The sequence below is a fragment of the Artibeus jamaicensis genome, unplaced genomic scaffold, assembly GCF_021234435.1.
Source record: "Artibeus jamaicensis isolate MK-2021 breed Jamaican fruit bat unplaced genomic scaffold, CSHL_Jam_final scaffold_625, whole genome shotgun sequence".
Taxonomy (NCBI): Eukaryota; Metazoa; Chordata; class Mammalia; order Chiroptera; family Phyllostomidae; genus Artibeus; species Artibeus jamaicensis.
Genome location: NW_026522051.1, coordinates 3912588 through 3930078, shown reverse-complemented (window position 1 = coordinate 3930078; position 17491 = coordinate 3912588). Strand labels below are relative to the sequence as shown.

The 17491-nt window shown below is 59.7% G+C and overlaps 1 protein-coding gene across 1 annotated transcript in view; it reads right to left on the bottom strand.

Moving 5' to 3' along the window:
* LMX1A (LIM homeobox transcription factor 1 alpha) overlaps positions 1-14641 on the bottom strand; it is a 97644-nt gene extending 83003 nt beyond the window's left edge. The window contains exons 1-2 of the mRNA XM_037167475.2: positions 14385-14641; positions 12143-12329 (exon numbers count right to left, since the gene is read on the bottom strand). Of these exons, the coding sequence (XP_037023370.2) occupies positions 12143-12329; positions 14385-14460 (263 nt within the window). The 5' untranslated portion in view covers positions 14461-14641. The remainder of the gene's footprint in view (positions 1-12142; positions 12330-14384) is intronic.
* Positions 14642-17491: the final 2850 nt, after the last annotated feature.

The window sequence follows — 17491 nt, the reverse complement described above, 5'->3', positions numbered from 1 at the left end:
TCTGAGCGGCCAAAGCGGAGGGAGAGGCCAGAGGGAAGGTCGAGGCTCCAAATGCCCACGGTTGCCCGCGAGGTCGCTCCGGCCTCCAGTGTGGAGGAGCCCACAGGGGAGCCGACCGCGTGGACGAGACTTCAAAACGGAGTGGCCACCAGCTGCGTGGCCTGGTGAAGGAGCAGACAGCGTCCCAGTCCGGGGGCCCCTCTCAGAGCCGCCCCGAGGTCACAGGGAGTAAAGGCCCGTCCACAGCCAGGTGCACAGAGGGCCTGCCAGCCAAGCCTGTGCTCCCACATCAGCCCCACGGGGACACCTGGGACCACGCCCTGACCCCACGGAGCTGTGCACAGACGAGGGGCAGGACCGGGAGGATGGTGGACGGGGCAGGTTGACATGAAGACGGACAGCACCTGCAGGACGACACAGGCCGGAGCCTCATTCTGCCTCCTGGGGACCAGGCTGAGCTGGGGGAGAAGCCACGTGAGAAGCTGTAGCGGCCACATCAAGGGGACCCTGAGGAGTGACGGACAGCAGACCCTCCCTCTGCAGACCCCTGCTCTGTGGTGACCAGTCCCGGGGACCCACAGGGAAGTGCACATGAGAACAGCAGGACGGACAGCCGGGGAAGACCCAGCAGGGCCAGAGCCCATGCCGGGGGCTGTGGCTGACCCTCCCCAGGCCCCTCCCACCCTGGGCCTCCAACCCCCTCCTTTTCCTGGCTAACCTCACCCTGGCCACAGAGGAGGCTCACAATGACTCCACCCTATAGCGTCCACCCCTTTTCTGGTCTCCGCCCTTCTCCCATTACCCATCTCCTCCAAAGAGCTGGACACAAACCCCCTCGCTCTTTGGTTTCCTTCGGCTGGACAGCCCACCATCAGGCTGTCCTGTCCCCTTCCTGCCTCCCATGAAGTGGCTCTCGATACGGTTACCAGTGCCCAACGGCCAAGTCCACTGCGCCTTCCAGAACCCTCCTGCCCGCGTCCACCCCAGCCTGTCCCAGGGCCCCCCGAAAGTTGGCCCTGCCCGTCCTGGGACCTCTTCTCCAAGCACACAGGGCCCCTCGGGCACCCTCCTCTCCCGTATTTATAGGACGACACAACCTCATGCTCCGTGTCCCGGGTTCTGCTTTGCTACATGTTCTTCATCATCTTCACAGCACGGACCGCAATTTGAAATGCTCGCGTGTGTGTTGGTTCATTGTCTGCCGCCTGCTCTGTGAGGTGGTTTCAGCAACCCCGGCCTGCCATTCTCTGGCTAATTCACCCATCACACCAACCTGCCTCCGCCGGAGGCCCACCCTGCATTAAGCACCGTACAAGACGCTAGGGGTGAGGGAGGTAAAGAAAGCTGAATGTTACAAGAACAGGCCGGTCCCTGTCCTCATAGAGCTTGTGATCGGTGACACACCCAGGCAATGACCCAACAAGCAGACGTGCACCTCAGAGGCTGACAAGCACCATGCAAACCGCAACGGGCACAGCGCTACGCCCAGCCAGGGCCAGGCCTCCGCCCCGCAGGCCGCACCTCTCTCAAAACAATTGCACTCGTCCGTCTTTGGAGCCTCTGCTTAGTTTGCATCTCTCAGCAGCCTCCCCGAGATCACTGAAGCACTCTGATGCATTTCCGCACGCCCGGCACATACAGGAATTCCATGTCTGTGCGACGATTCCACAAGCGAATGAGCGATTTAACTGCAGAACAAGCTGTTTACAAGATTCCACTGGATTCTAGGTTTGAGAAATCCACACACAACGAGTCAAGAGCATCCCAGGTTTCCGATGTGTTACCCCAAATCTCCACTCTCATAGAGATTAAACACAGACCAACATTTCCTGTCTCTGAAATCGACCACACTGAAGAGAACCCAGTGCCGGGACAGGGGAGAGAAATAGTGTCATTCAGGAATACTTGATTTCCCTAAAAACCAAGATTCCAATGTCCCTTTTCCAGTCCAGCCCGGCCGAGCAATCAACACGAGGAAGGGAACAGTGCTGGCCACGGGCCTCCCGCGGGCGCAGTGGGACGCTTTCTGGCTGGGCCCAGCCGTCTGAAAACATGGGCCCCTTCACCGGGCAGCGTGGAGAGGGGCCACCCGCACAGCCGAGGGACAGCTGCGGGCTGTCCCGGGGGGAGCTACGTCCGGAAGGCTTGGCTCTGAGGTTGAACAGCCCTGCCGCCCAAGACGCACTCAGGAAAGAAGTCACCGTTAGCAACTCCAGGAGCCAGACAGGAGGCCCACCGGCTCCCGCCGCCTTTTGGTCATTCTGCTGCTGGGAGGGGCAGCCGCCCTGGAGGGACCGCGGAGATAGGAGAGGACAAGACGGGCTGGGACAGATGCACACACAGGGCAGGGTTCACACACAAACACGGAGGTGACCCCCAAATCCAAAAAGCGTCCTTTAAAACCACACTGTGCGGGAGCAGCTGACCGCTGGAGCATCCAGCAGGTGGGGACTTGTTTTCCAAGAGCTGGTTCAACGGGACAAACCGAGAATTGTGACCTCACCGGGTGTGACACCAGAATTTGAGCAGCAGATGGTGTGAGTTAGCGGGAAGGCCGCTGGGCCCGGAGCCCGCGGCTGGGGACGGCCGAGGCCCCTCCCACCACCAGCAGCAGGGGCCCGGGCGGTCACCTCTCTGAGTGGCATTCTCCTCCACGACAAAACGCAAGGAAATAACCACTCCTGCCTAATATGTAAGTTCGTTGTGAGGTCCCATACAGACACTATATGTGATGGATCTTGGAAAATTGACCCTCAAAGGGCCACCAGTTCGATTCCCAGTCAGGGCACATGCCTGGGTTGTGGGCCAGGTCCCCAGTAGGGGGCGCATGAGAGGCAACCACACACTGATGTTTCTTTCCCTCTCTTTCTCTGGGCCTTCCCCTCTCTCTAAAAATAAATAAGTAAAATCTTAAAAAAAAAACCAGTGACAATAGCCAACTCCGCATAGTTCTCCGTATCTCCCCAGAAGGGTTCTCACCTCCATTATTCCACGTAATCCTCGGCAGACCCTGTAAGGGTTACTGTATAAACGAGGACACTGTGGCTTGGACATCTCTGGACGTGCATTTCAACTTATTTTTCTAGGCATGGAGAGCACAGTGCAGGGCAGGGCCCCCATTCCCCACGTCCACCTGGCTCACCCCCGTCCGACGATGGACACGATTTTTGAAATGGCAGATACCGCCCTGGCTGGGTGGCTCAGTGGGTTGGAGCACTTCCCTACCACCAAAAGGTTGCAGGTTCGATCCCTGGTCAGGGTGCATGCAGGAGGCAACCAATCAACGTTTCTCTTTCCTCCCCCCACCCCCGCCTCTCTCTCTCAAATCAATAAATATACCCTTGGGTGAGGATTAACAATAACAATAATACATAAAACGTCAGTATAAATAGAAAGAAAGAGAAACGGGAGATCTCAAGCAGTAACAGAGCAGAAACAAAGTAACACCCAAAGACTCGATGAGGGTGGGGACTGCCGGCCTCACACAATGGAGCACCGCCCTGCCCAGGGCTGTCTGCGTTCTGCCCCAAAGCACCTCCCTCACTGGCCCACGCCTGGGCCCGAAGTTCTCTCCTCCTTTGTGTGAACACCTCCCAGCTGGTGGTGTCCCCGGAAGAAAACCAAAGGGTCACGCACATCCCAGCACGAATCATTTCATGACGCGCACCCCCAACGGGGCGGCGTGCGGCTGTGGGGAAGCTCCCATCCGCACCCAGGGCACTTTGAAATGGAAAAGCTCACGAGAGGGGTTCAGAGCATAAGACGAATGAGAGCCAAGGCTGAGCGGGGGTCCTGGGGGGGGGACTACCTGTGCTATAGCGGAACCCAAGGGTGCAGGGGCTCAGAGCCCCGGGAAGAGAGGGGGGGGGACCCCGGCACAGTCCACCCGGAAACGAGTGGGGAGGCCTCCAGGGTGCCCCCTCCCCTGGGTTTCCAAAGCCCTCCTCCAGGTCCTGATGGTGGCAGTCGTCTCTGGCACGCTGTGCTGTGTCCCCGTGACGAGGGTGACACCGTTGTAGTGGGAGGGGGGTGGGAGGGGGCGGGTGAGGGGAACCAGTGGGGGGGGGGAGGCCGGCAGCGCTCCGTGGTCAGGTTAAAAAGGATTTGTTCCACGACGGAAACCAGAAAGCCGCCCCAGGAGCCGGCCCGGGGGCGGGAAACCTGAACGGACCAGGGGGTGGAAAAGGCTGTTTGCAGAGGAGGCTGAAATACAGGTTAGAGCGCCAGGCCAAAGGCCAGAGTGGCCGTAAAAACCCACCTCTGGACCGTGGCAGGCCAGTGGTGCCTGGGCATGAACAAAACCCGGGTCCCAGACAGAAGGGCCCCCGCAACCACCCAAGTCCCAGGGCAAGGACGGATCTTCAAATCCAGGCCACTGGGGCTCCCTCCCCCCATTCTCCCCAGCACCCGGGACAACCAAACTCCCCAAAACTGTGCAAGTCCCACTGTCCCCTCTCCACCGCCTGCACCCTTGTCTGGGCCCCATCCTGTCCCCAAAGACATCAACCCCTTCTTGCCTGGAGCTGGGAGCCCCAGCCCAGCTGGCAAGGTCCCCCCGACAATGACGTGTGGGGACCCTCCTGCTCACAGAGAGGGGACAGTTCCGGGCCAGGGTGGGTGGGGGCTGGCCTTCACCTGCTGCGCAGTGCATGAGAACAACGTGAAGAATGAAAATGTGGTGCAGGGGGCAGTCCCCAGGAACCCAGCGTTTGGCATTTAAAGGAACTTTTAAGCGCTTAAGAGGCTAATCTCGAGTTCAGGAGGGGTGTTTTGTTTTGCTTTGCTTTGAACAATCCTTTTAAAGGCTCCTGAGGCCTGACAGTGGGGGGGCAGGGGAAGCAGCGGGATCCTGAGTGCCAGGTCACTGGAGGCGGTGGCGGTTCCAGAGACCGACCGCCTCTCTTTGCAGCAGCCGGGCCTGGGGCTCGAGTGGACAGTGCGCTCTGGGCCGGAGAAGCACTTGCCCAGAGACGAAGCAACAGGCTGGGAACGAGGGGTGGGTTTCATTCCATCGGACACACCCAGGCTTTGCAGTAAAGGACAAGTCCCCTTGGTTCTCTGGGGACAGCATTGGGGCACTTCTCTGACCTGCCAAAAATCACCCACCGCCAGGGGAAGCATGTAACTCGTATCCACCACGGTGCCGGTGTGTGTGGGGGGGGGTGCTCAGAGAGATGTCCAGGGGTCCCGAATGGTCCCCCACAGGGTCACAGCCACCGGGTGGCGCTCAGCTCAGCATCGCGGAGCTGAGCCCTGCTCCGGGGCCCGGGCACCAGCATTCCGTACACGGAAAAGCCTCATTTGTTCCCTCCAGGAGAGAACGTCCGAGAGGACCAGCGGTCCATGAGGACAGGTGAGGCGGGACGTGAGGCAGTCCGCCAGACGCTGTCTCGGTGACCTCCGATGTCTGCGTGAGTCACGTAAACAGTCCCACGGGACACAGGGGTGCAGTGGGGGTAGGGCAGGACGGGATGGGGCCAGAGGTGACCGCTGCATACACAGGCTGGGCGCACAGTAGGTCGATCGCTGTGTGTATGGGAGACACAGAATTTGTCCTAGTGTTATTATTATTATTGATTAATTATTGTATCATTGTCCACAAGAACGACTGACTATAAAGCTGCTTCCTCCCACCCTGTGTGGCACGTGGCCTGTGCCCAGCGATGCTGGGGGTCGAGGCTTTGTTTTATATAAAGAGGGACTCACCGGGCCTGTCGGACCGGACAGTCCAACCCACAGTGGCCGGTGTCTGCCGGGGCTCATCTGTTCCACGGGGACGGTGACAAAATACTGTCTAGGAGGGTGCAGAGCCGAGGGGGCCTGGGGAGGCGGCAAAGGCAAGTAGGCTTCCTGTTGTCCCAACACTGGGTCCCCCAACCGGCCGCCTGCACGGCTGGAAGAGACCACACTCCTTCGCTCAACTTCCGAGGGCTGCCCGGGAACAGCCCGGCCCGTGTGGCATTTTTAGCTGTTGTGACATGACGGTGCACTAAGGCAACAGCCGCGGCGGCGATTTCATTAAATTCTAGCTCAGCCGAGCATGCCTGGCAGCAGGTGACAAGCTCTGCGGATGGCCGGGCCGCCGAGGGTCACTGCTGCCAATCACCGCACAGAGGTGGGTTTTAGAAACCCTTGTTTAACGGCCTGACCAGGCTGTTTGCCACGGGGCCAGGCACACCCACCAGAGGGACCCCGGGTGATCACTCAAGGAGCGTCCTCACCAACACCCCACCTTTCCTCGGCACTCCGACCGCTGCCTGACGCCCGGAGGAAAGGCGATCCCTGCTCTAAGCCGCATTTTATTTATTTCCCAGAGAGTGAAAGCAGACACGCAGCAAGATTAGAGCACTTACACCTCCATCAGCCCGCGGGGCCCTAATCCTGCCCCTAATGAATGCCGGGCCGGGCCGTTTCATTAACTTCCTCGTGGTTAGAAGCGCAGACAGATGAGTGTGCCGGCCCGAAATAACAGTGCGGCGTCTGGAAGGCGTCTCCTTCCAGGCGGCAGGACGGTGGCGCGGGCTCCTTTCACGTGGGAAACAGACACGCACAGCCGTGACCGACAGTGGTCGCAGGCGACTCGGCTGCGTCTGCATGTGGCCCCCTGACGGAGATGTCCCACGTCCCACGCATCCAAGACAAGAAGGGGCAAATGTCAACCCGGAGAACGCCCAGCCGGGCTCTCTGTGGTTCCAGAAGCAGGGCACACACAGGCAGGGCCTCTGTCCTCCGTCCTGCGATGGTATTTCCTCCAGAACCTTCTCCACACTTGGCTCCTGAGATTACCGAGTGCCCCAGGCCAGATCCAAAAGGCTCCAGGGGGTGGCAGGCATGTTCCCACCCAGCTCCCCCACCTCTCAGCTCACCTGCTTGTCGAGAATTCCCCTCCGAAGATGTGAGAGGCCTTTAAAAAGCCATGTGAGAGATGCAAAAAAAAAAAAAAAACTGCAGGGCTGTGCAGCCAAAGCTCATGGTGACGGCAGAAATCAGTTTTAAGTCTTTCTGGGCTGGTCGTGACGGCACTTCCCCGCCCCCCACGATTCATGTCCCTCAGTCGTACAACTGGGATTAATAACCAAGTGAAGGAGACTCCGTCGGGGGTCGTTGGAACTTGATATAACTCGACGGCGCCGTTTGGTGTAGGCAACTAAGAAGCTTTCGTACGTGTCCGGTACCACCATAAGGACTCTCCATCCTTGTTCCCTTTCTCACTTCTGAACACTAGGGCCCGCAAAGTTTCTCAGGCCATGAGCACTAATTAGCTGATGATTTAATAAATGGAATTGTTCTCCTTGGAGACTCTGCACCTCTTTGGTGTCGCCTAAACACTCCCCAGACTCCCCTCTCGAATCCCTCACAGCGTTTGGGAGAATACAAAAGTCGTAAATAAGAAAAATCAAACTACAAAGCCGGACAAACAAGGAACCGTCGGGAAAGCTCTTTCCCTGGACATCTGGACCCGATAGCCTCAGCCCCGGGAGTGACAAGGGTCCGAGATGGGCGCGGGGTGTGGACCAGCTTTTCCGGTGTGCACCATTTCTGGAAGAACCAAAGGAGCCCCGCAAGCCGGCTCTGGGAGGCGATGCCCATCTCGGGGTCCCAGGACACCGTCACTGTCCACTCCTGCCATCTGGTTTTGTTGCAGAATTTTAAGTCTTCGATCCCAAGAAAGTCCCGCCCAGGGACCAACACACATAATAACAAAGAAAGCGCCCTTGAGCGAGGCCATTTCCAATCGCCCCCCTAAATAAAACACGAGGGACGTGTTCTTTTGCGTACACACAGCCACGGCTGAGGATGGCGCTGCGTGTTCCGGGCTAAGCCCCCCAGCACCTGAGCACCAACCTCCATTTATTGCCCGGCCATGTTTGAGTTTTACATCCCTTCCCTTTTATTCTGCCGGGAGCCGGGCCGGCAGCACAAAGCCGAGCGAAAATGGGACAATGGCCTCTGTCACATCCTCCACAGCCGCTCTTTGGGGGACCTGGGTGCCCACTTTTGATCTCCAAGTAACAAAAGCAGACTAACTGTCCTTCCTGCACACACTTCCTGCAGGACTTCGACCAGATGCCGAATCAGTTCATCTCGGGTTTTAACAGAGACCATTAGCTCAGCCATTCTCTCCGAGGAGCTGCCAATCAGCAGGTCCAAAAAAAGATGCCACGGAGGATGTTCGGAGACCCAGTCAGTCTTTCTCTTCACAAAATCCTTCTGATCCCAAAGCAAGGCTGGGGGCGGGGGGTGGGGGGCGACCGAGGCCGGGCCCTGGAGGAAAGGTTTCCCGAGGCCTGCTGTCGTGCGGGGAGGAACGATGTGAGGACAGCGGCCCCGATGACAGCCATCTGATCCCAGACCGCCCCCACGCCGTCCACAGACACCGAAGGGACAATGATAAACCTCCCACACGAGGGGGGGCGGGCCTGCCTGACGCACTGAGCCTCCAGGCACGAGAAAGACACAGCATCAACTTGACTTAGCGGCAGGAGCCCTTCCAGCAGGCTTCACCCTCTAGCCCAGAACCCCATTCCTGTTACTCAGCAGCCTCTTCCGGGAACTAATTTAGGGAAAACTCCCAAGTAATCAGATCACAGGACACAGTGAAATCGGGACCAGCAGTTACATGAATAGAAGGCCCCTCGGCCGGAGAATATTTTGGTTGCCCGTGGACGTTCGGGAACGTGGAGGAGGGTCGTGCCCAGTTTTCCAACGTCCCCACCTCCAGCAACCTCCTGCGACCCTGTAAACGCATCACCCCACCTGACCAGCCGTTTTTCTCGGATGACGTGTCGAGAGCAATGAAAGTCACGTCCACTTCCTCATTTCTGGACCTTCATAAATCAGCGTTCTCCACTCGGGCCTTAAATGCTTATTTGTTTTGGATGAGCAGAAGATAAATTTCTCCTCAGGGTGTCATAGTGCAGGACAGAAATGTTTAACCAGACATCCTGAGCCTGTCGAATGGACCGCTGTGGGCCTGCGATGCCTCTCTTGTCAATCCCAGGGTTTTTTTAATTAGGCAGATTCAGGGCTTGACGTGGAGAAGGTGTTGCAATGAGTTGATAGAGCAGAAATTCCGCTTCGTAACAGGCTGCCTGACACCGAGAACAGGCAGCTAATAACTCAAATGCAAAACCGCCCGGCAGCCAGAGCCACACACAGGGGACAAACCTGCCTCGCTCCTACGGAGTTTCTGACCTGCCCGAAGAATCCACTCTTCCATTTGCGTGCCCAGAAGCCGCATTTGAATTTCACGGATTTTGGAGAAGTCACCAATAAGTGCCTTTTGAAATAAGCGCTCCACAGTCTACCACCATCGCTGTCCACCGCCCCGCAAGCGGTCAGATTTTCCTCTCCATGGGCCTTCACTGGGCCTCACAATTTACCTGGATCCCACGAGAAAGGCACGTTCAAGTTCATAAACACACTTGTTAAAAAGGAAGCCTGCTCTCTGTTTCCCGAGTGTTATCTGAAATTGGATTGGGTCCCTCTAGGGGACAGACACCCGGCCACTCCGGACAGCCTCTGTCCCATTCCAAGCCCTCCACTCTAAGCCCCAAAAGCAGAGGGGCTTTTTGAGAGAGGCTTGCTGGCCCGGACCACGCAAAGGGGACCAGCACTGAGCCGCATGCCCCCTGAAGGCAGGCTGCGCCCCTCCTGTGCTCTCCCATTGCCCAGCCCGTGCCTGGCCTGCAGAAACAGCTCCAGCCAATCAGGAAGAATGAAGGTGTTTGCCCTGAGCCCAGTTTTAAAACAAAGAAACAAACTAGCCTCCCCTCTCTCTCCCGCCCCTCACACCACAGAGTCGGTCCAGTCTATTCAAACCCTGTTTTGTTGGAAGAAGCGGGGGATTGGGCTGGGAGATTGAGGAGGAGGGGGAAAAGAAATAAAAGTAAACTAAAAAAAAAAGACAACCAGTGGGCCGGCACAGACAAGTGCTAAGAGTGCACCCCCAGCTACAGAGTCCTCGAAACCCCGTTCCGGACATCCGAGTCTCTGGAACCTTCGCTGAAATCGAAACGGAGGCCCTCCGGGCACCGTCCGCACTTCTCCGGCCAGCGTGGCGCGCTCACACGCCTCCCTCAAACCCTCCCGGTTCTGGTCAACAGCTGCGAGGTTGATCCCTGCAATTTTCCCTCGGCAGAAAGAGCTTCGCCGGGGGAGAAGGGACTGGAAGTGGGCTAATCGGAGGGGCTGGAGTGGCAGGGCATTGTTGTGGGAAGGGCCTTCCAACAACTGTTCCTTCTCTTGACACAGCCCGGCCTCCTCAGCGCGGGCTCGGCTGGCAGGACAGCTGTGTTGACCCTGCGGCCTGTTCGGAGTTGCGATTTTTTTGTCGTCGTTGTTAACAAACAGAACAGAAAATCCACAACCCAAATCCTCCAATCTTCGTGAATTTGCCAGTGTTCTGCCCAAAGGGGGTGGGCATCGCAGTGATGGTCTGAAAGCGGCAGGATAAAGCCTGGGCCTGCACAGACCCCCGGACTCGAGCCGGGGCCTGGGGGAGGGTGGGGGGAGCCATCAACCAGGCTCTTGACCCAGCAGTGGAACTAGGGGCTGTGTGGGCAAGACAGACTGAATTTTCTAAAAACTGCACCGTCCACCGAGACACAGTGGCCATAAACAGGCAACCAAAAACAGACAGATGCAGGCGCCTGTTTGCTTCCCAATGTTTGCCACAATTGCCACTCTGGGAAGTGGTGGCCTGTGTTCATGGTCTATCGGTCTGCATTGTCCAGCTCGTCCCAAATCAAATGTGCATTTTTTTTTAGTACTGAAAATGGAGTCAGCGTTTCAAAACAAATCACAAAACGCCCAGCACACTACACACATGGGGTTAAGTTCAAGTATATCCTGGCAAAGCAGCACCGAGTGGCAGAAAGGGTATTTTGCCTGTGGTCACAGGTCTCAGAGGCAGAGAAGGCAGAGAGGCAGAGAAGGATACACGCGTGTTTGTTTTTCCTCGGTGCTTTTGTTACCTGGAGACTTCTGCACACACCCCTGCCCCAGTCATTGTGTGGCTTTGCTAACTCGGAGAAAATCGCTTGGCACTCACGCTGACTGGCCCTCGATTATCGGCACCTAGTGCTGTCCCCTCCCTTCACCGGTGACAAATGTGGAACTCTCCCGCAGGCTCGTCCGCTGGGTCACACAGACCAGTCCCAGGGCACAAAAAAGAGAGACCTCTTTCTCAGCCACTTTCCAGTCCTTCAATACCCTCTGTGGCTCTGCTAAGTCTCTGTCCCTGTTAATTAGCCATTTTGACAAGGAGAGCAGTTCCCTCTCCTCAGCTCCTCAAAGCCACTCCAGCCTCCTGGGGACCCTAACCCACTCCCCAGCCTCTCGGAGGCTTTAGGCACCAAAGAAGTCGAGATTCAAAGTAATCCACTTTCTGAATTACCTGCCCCCAGTTCTCCTCTAAACACTCCTCATGTTGGCAGGGGGGAATCACCCCCGCTGCGAGCACGCAGACGCACACTCCGGGGTCTCTGAGGAGGCACCGGTGGGGCAATGGCACAGGGCTGCGACCGGCCTCCATATCGGCCCCCCGTCCTGCGCCCCAGCAGTAGAAATGGGGAAGGGAGGGGCAGAGTACACGGAGAGAACCACAAACGGGGGTGTGCGCCCTGAGCTCAGAGGGGCCACAGCGCCATTTCTGAGCGCAATGTGTCGGACCCCAGCAGACAAAGCAGACCAAGAAAAGCGCAAGGGACCGCCGCCTTGGGATCCCCCTACGGCCTCCCCGCTGCTGAGCCTCCCAGCGGAGCAGGGTGCGGGAGCGGCACAGACACGTGGGTAAGGTGGGCTGGGGACCAGCGAGGAGACAGGGGCCACTGGCACCCCGCAGGGCACCCCAGCGAAGGGGGCCTGGGAGAGCAAGCTTAATGGACACCCCAAGTCAGGGTAGGGACCCCAGAGGACTGAAAACTGGGCAAGTGGATTACAGAGGGCAGCTCTGGCGCGCGTCTGTCCGCGGGGCGGGCGGCGGCGTGGGCCGGGTATTTCTTTGCCTCCCGAGAAGTGCTCCGGTTCGGGGAAAGGACGCCGTGCGCCTCTGGGCATTCGGGTGCCCTTGCGCCTCCCGGAACCGAAACGCGCAAGGGCGCCGGCGGCGATCGCCGGCTCCGGGGGCGCGGACACTTACTTCTCGTAGTCGAACTTGCAGTAGAGCTTCTTGTCCCGGTAGAAGCAGGTGGTCTCCAGGGGCTCTTTGCAGGAGGCGCACTGCACGCACTGCTCGTGCCAGAAGCTGTCGTTGAGCCGCAGCAAGAACCTGTCCGAGATGACCCGCTGACAGCCCTCGCAGACGGACTTGGGGCTCACCGCTCGGCCTGCAGCAGCGACAGACGCGCGGGGGTGAGCCGCGCGCTCCGCGTCCCGCCACCGCCACCGCGCCGGACGCGCTCCCGGCGCTCCCACCGCGGGCGCCCCCGTTCCCGCCACTGGAAAACCCCGGCTCATCCCGGCGGCCGAGGTTTGGAGACAGAGAAAAATCAAACCGAGCGGCGCTTCCAACACACAGTCAAGGTTTAAACTCCACCCGAGGAGGGAGAGGAAATCCATAGTAGCCTTTAATTATCGAACCTACCCGGTCCGCGCGCATCCTGCAAAATTAGACTACCAATAAACCCGTTCTCCCGGGTCTACCGCAGTCATGAAACCACGCACTGTGCTCGCCTCTGCCGACCCTTATTAAAACTGAGTGTGTAGAAAGAATTTTGTTTGGGTTTGTCTTTTGCTAAAAACGAAGTTCTGAATTTTTTATGTTTATTTCTTTGAAGGAAGACTTTACAGTTTTTTTTTTCTCTTTGCTTTCTAAAAAGCCTCGTGCATACAGGAAAAACGCCATCTCGCCTCAAGCAAATTCAGGGTGCTCAAAACAACGAACCCCCATTTGCTGAGTCTCCGCTGCAAACTGCAGATGGGCTTTTCATCATTAAGAGGCATCGAAATAAAGAGAAGAAAAAAAACAAAGGGGAGAATCGAGGGGGGAAGACACCCTGTGCGTCTGGCCGGGACTCCGGGAAGCTTTGCGGCGCAGCAGCCGCGGAAGAGAGTTACACGGACCCCAAACCGATTCCACAAACAGGGCACTCTTCTCGGACCTACCCCGCTGGACTCCTGATGTGTCCCTTTGCGGGATGAAGTGCTTTGGGGGGGGGGGGACGCTTGGCCACCTTTGTTGGCACTTTTCACAGCTATTTAAAAGAAGCCTTGCCCTGGTAACAGTAGCCTTGCGCCTCGTGTCCCAAAGGGCCTGTCTCGCCCATGCTTCGCGGTTACACTCCCTCAGGGGACTGGCCACCAGCTCCCCAGGGTGGCGGTCACAGACGTGAGGCACAGGCAGAGAGGCCAAGAAGAGCAGCAAGTTACTTCTCAGGTGGACGTTCTCTACTCTCTCTGCCCCGTCTCCTGGTGCGGACGTGCCCCGCGGAGCCCAGGACGAACCCCGATGCCCGCTTCAAGCGGAGGTGCACGCGCGCCGCGCGCCAGGACGCTGCCAGCCCGGGCCCGCGTTCCTCCCAGGCGGAGGAGTCGGGGAGTTTCCGGAACCGCGGCTGAAACAAGGGATGTTCGCGCACGCGATTGCGTGTCCGTAGGGGAGTTGGGGGGCTTCTCTCCACGCGGTTTCTCCCTCCGAAATGTCTCCTCGTCGCCTCCACCCCGCTCTAGCGGCTCTGGCGATGCAGAGAGGCCACAGTAAAGGACAAAACGAAAACCCCTCCCGTTAAAACAATCGAAACACCCGCTCCCCAAACTTGAAAGGTGCCAAGGACGAGCTGAGTGGGGTGAGGTCCTGCCCTGGCTCCCGGGGCCCGCGCGCGCACATTCTATCGAGGCCCTGGGCGCGTTGCTTCCCTGCGGTCGCTGCGAAGAGGCTGGAGAGGCGGAGGGCCTCCGGCCGGAGCTCCTGCTCTAGTTAATTAAGCCTGGGCGAGGGCCCCGCCGCGCAGGCTAATCCCCGCGCTTCGCTGCCCACCGGCCCGGAAAAGCCCCTCGGCTGAGACGAGCCTAGGGTCGGTGGGCGCGAGAAGCCTCCTCCACGCTCGCCTGTGGGCCCCCGAAGACAGGGAGGCATTTGAGAGCTGTCGATCAGCTCTATGATTAAAAATCCTGCCGAGGGTGTTTTTAATCACTTGAAATCGGTCGCCTGCGAGCCAGCTTGCCCAGCCCTCATGGCTTTGGGGAATTCGATGCCCCGCGCAGGAGGCCTGTCGGCTGCTCTGTTTGGGGCAGGGGGGACCGAGGGACTGGCGGACAGACAGGGTCTCAGCTGAGTGCAAGCTGCGGGGAGCCAGCTCCCCTGTTGCCCAGCGCGTCCCAGCGACCGGGGCTCCAGATCTGGACCTGGCCGGGCGCCGGGGGCGTGTGGCCGGAGAACTCACCCAGCAGCGAGGAGAAGGAGGCCGAGGTCTCTATGGCGCTTTGGAAGTTTTCCTCCATCTTCAGCCCGTCCAGCATGTTCCGGCCGGGCCGCGAGGACCTACGGAGGAGAGGAAACGACGCTTCTGGCGTCGTGCCCTCCGGAACGCGGCCGCCGCACTCCTGGGAAAGGCCGGAGGGAGTGGCCAGGGTGACCAGAAGGAGCCGCAGGGGAGAGGCCAGCCAAGAGGAACGTGGGGTGGGCGGAGAGACCAGTCACCGCCAGCCGCTCCAACTGATCTGACTTCACTCGAAGTCAGCGCGTTATGTACTTAGGCCTCCGCCCCCCAACTGCGCTTCTCCTTCCCTGCCCCCACGTCCCCACCCTGTCCCAGCCCTGGGCTCCCGTGCTGGCCTGACTCCGCCCAACCTCCACTGCGTTGGGCCCTGCGGACGTCCCCGCTGGAACCCAGCTCCCGGGTGGGATGGGGTGAAAGGCTCCGGCACGCGGGGCCACCAGCTCCGCAGCCCGCGCCTGGCCCGCGGAGAGGGCAGTGCGAGCCCTCCGGACCCGGGGCGCCGGGCGTCCTCCTGCCGCCCGCTGGTGCCGGGAAGGTCTGCCGGAGCAGAGGAGTCGCCTCGGGGCGGAGCCGCTCCGGCCCTGCGCGCTCCTGGCTGCATTTCAAATCAACTTTCCGAAACGCCGGCCGGAGCGGGAGCCCAGAGCGGGCCGCCTCCCTTACCTGACGGAGGAGCTCGCTGCGCGGCCGGAGCTGGACCAGCTGCGGCCCGGGAGGCGGAGGTCCTCGAGGCTGCAGGGAGCGCCTGCCCGGCTCCGGCGCGCCCGGGAAGGAGCCCGCTCCTCCGGCTCCTCGGCGTGCGGGCCGGGCCCGGACGTGGCCGCGGGCTCCGGCCTTCTCGGGACGTCCGGCCCGCTGGATTGCTCCTCTGGGCGAGGGGAGGGCCGACGCTTCTCCGAAGCAAGGAGGGACCGCCGCGCCCGGGCCGCCGCGCCCGGGTCCTGGGTGCGAGTCGGGCCTGTGGGCCGGGGCGAGTCCAGCCGCTCAGCCGGGGCGACGGCGGCGTGCGCGGCGCAGGGAGGGGTGGAGAGCTCGGGGAGGGGGCTGGAGCGCGTCCCGCGGAGGGGCCGCCGCGCTCCCTTTCCGAGCGCGCCCCGCGGCCGCAGCGACCTCCCGGGCGCGCCAAGTTTCCTCCCTCCACGTGTAACCGCCACCTCAGGGCGCACGGGCCTGCGCCGAGCTCCCGGCGCGGCCCCGACCGCGGCGTCCGCAAGCCGCTGCAAGTGAGGAAGTCGGGCGGCCCTCACCCGGCCAAGAGGCGCGCGCAAAGGCCGCTTGCGGCGAGTGAGTGCGGCCCCTGCACCTCCGAGTTCTCCAAGCCCTGTCTGGTCGCCCAGAGGCCCCCTGGAGCTCCCAAATTAGGCTCGAAATCTGCTCATCGATGGGGTGTGCGGATTCAACAGGGCCCCCTGCCCCGGCGAGGCTTGAATCAGGGTGCTGCTGCAGACCCGGTGGGGTCTGACCCCTGACCCAGAGCCCGCAAAGACACCGCGCAGGAAGGGGGCATTCCCAGGGGAGCCAAGTGTCTGGGGACCATGTCAGCGCACTGCACCGGAGCCTTGGCCTGCAACACTAGACTTTGGGCCCCTCCAGGAGCAGGGACAGGGGTCTTAATCCGCAGTGTAACCAGGAGGCCAGCTCAATAAATCCCAAGGCCAGCTAACAGTTATCCAACATCTCGTCTGTGCCAGGCTTGGTTAACTCATTTCATCTTCACCACAACCCCAAGAGGGGGAGGCACGTCATTACCCCAATAACCACAGGTGACGAAAGCAGAGCTCAGGGTGCACCTGAGCGCCCCGAGACAGCCCCGTTCACGGGGACCCTCCCCTGCTCTTAGTGACCAGACTGCAGGGACTGAATTACAGTCACCAGGCACCACGGCAAACTGCACCTGAGCCGGTGAGATGTCACAAAGCAAGCATGCGCTCTCACCTTCTCCCAGGAGGGGATCGGGTCCTTATTTTTAGGAGAAAGTTGCAGGCAGCCCTCACTCCATCGGGCTCAGGGGTGGTGACAGTGGCCTCACCAGCAGGCACAAGCCCAACTCTGCCCATGGCTTCCAGGAATCGTGGGGAAGAGCGAAGGGTCCCACACTTGGCGTTGGAAGGCAGCTCCGTCCTGCTGGGCCCTTTCGCAGACCTGACTCTGCTCGACCTTAACCACGAGCCTATGAGGCAGGCAGAGCAAACAGGTTTGGCCGTCTTCTCCCATGAGTCCTTGGGGCGCAGGACACCCACATGGTGAGTGGCATGTCTCCCGACACCCGTCCTTTGTGCAGCCTGCCACCCCCCAACATAGCAGGGGAAATATGAATTGCAAGCACTCTTAGGAGCGTGTATCAACGAGAAGTTACACAAGGGAAAGAATGGGGTACGACAAACACCATCACAAGGAAAACTGTTGTTGAAGATTTTATTTGTTTAGTTCTACAGAGAGAGGAAAGGGGGTAGAAAGAGAGGGAGAGAACATCCGTGCGCGGTTGCCTCTCGCGGGCCCCTCACCAGGGAACCTGGCCCGCAGCCCAGGCATGGGCCCTGACTGGGAATCGAACCGGCGACCCTTTGTTTCGCAGGCCGGTGCTCAATCCACTGAGCCACACCAGCCAGGGAGTCGAGGAATACTTTTCAATGCCCAGCAGAGTCTGGGTTTCACTAAAGGCCTTGAACTTGGGAAATATGTAGAGCGAGTGAAAAAATGTCCCTCGTAGAGTCTCTCGAGTACTTGGTGGCAATGTCTCTCCCCTGCTGGGGGCTCGGGGGCACCTTCAGGAGGGACACCTGTCCCCTCCTCACAGCAGCAGCCCCAGGGCCTCGCCCCGAGCCAGGCATGTGGGAGGGATAGACAGATGCCCACTGTTTGCTGGGGTGACGTGAGGGCTGTGCTGTCTGCAGTGGGATCCATCAAAGAGGCGAAAACACGCAGGGTCCCCATTCCCAGGGCCTGAGTGCCGCTCCCTGCTCTGCTCCTGAGTGGGCGGGGCCATCGGGTCACCTGGGCAGGGAGCAGCCCTTCCTCCGTGAAATGAAGGGGCTGCACCCGATGGTCAT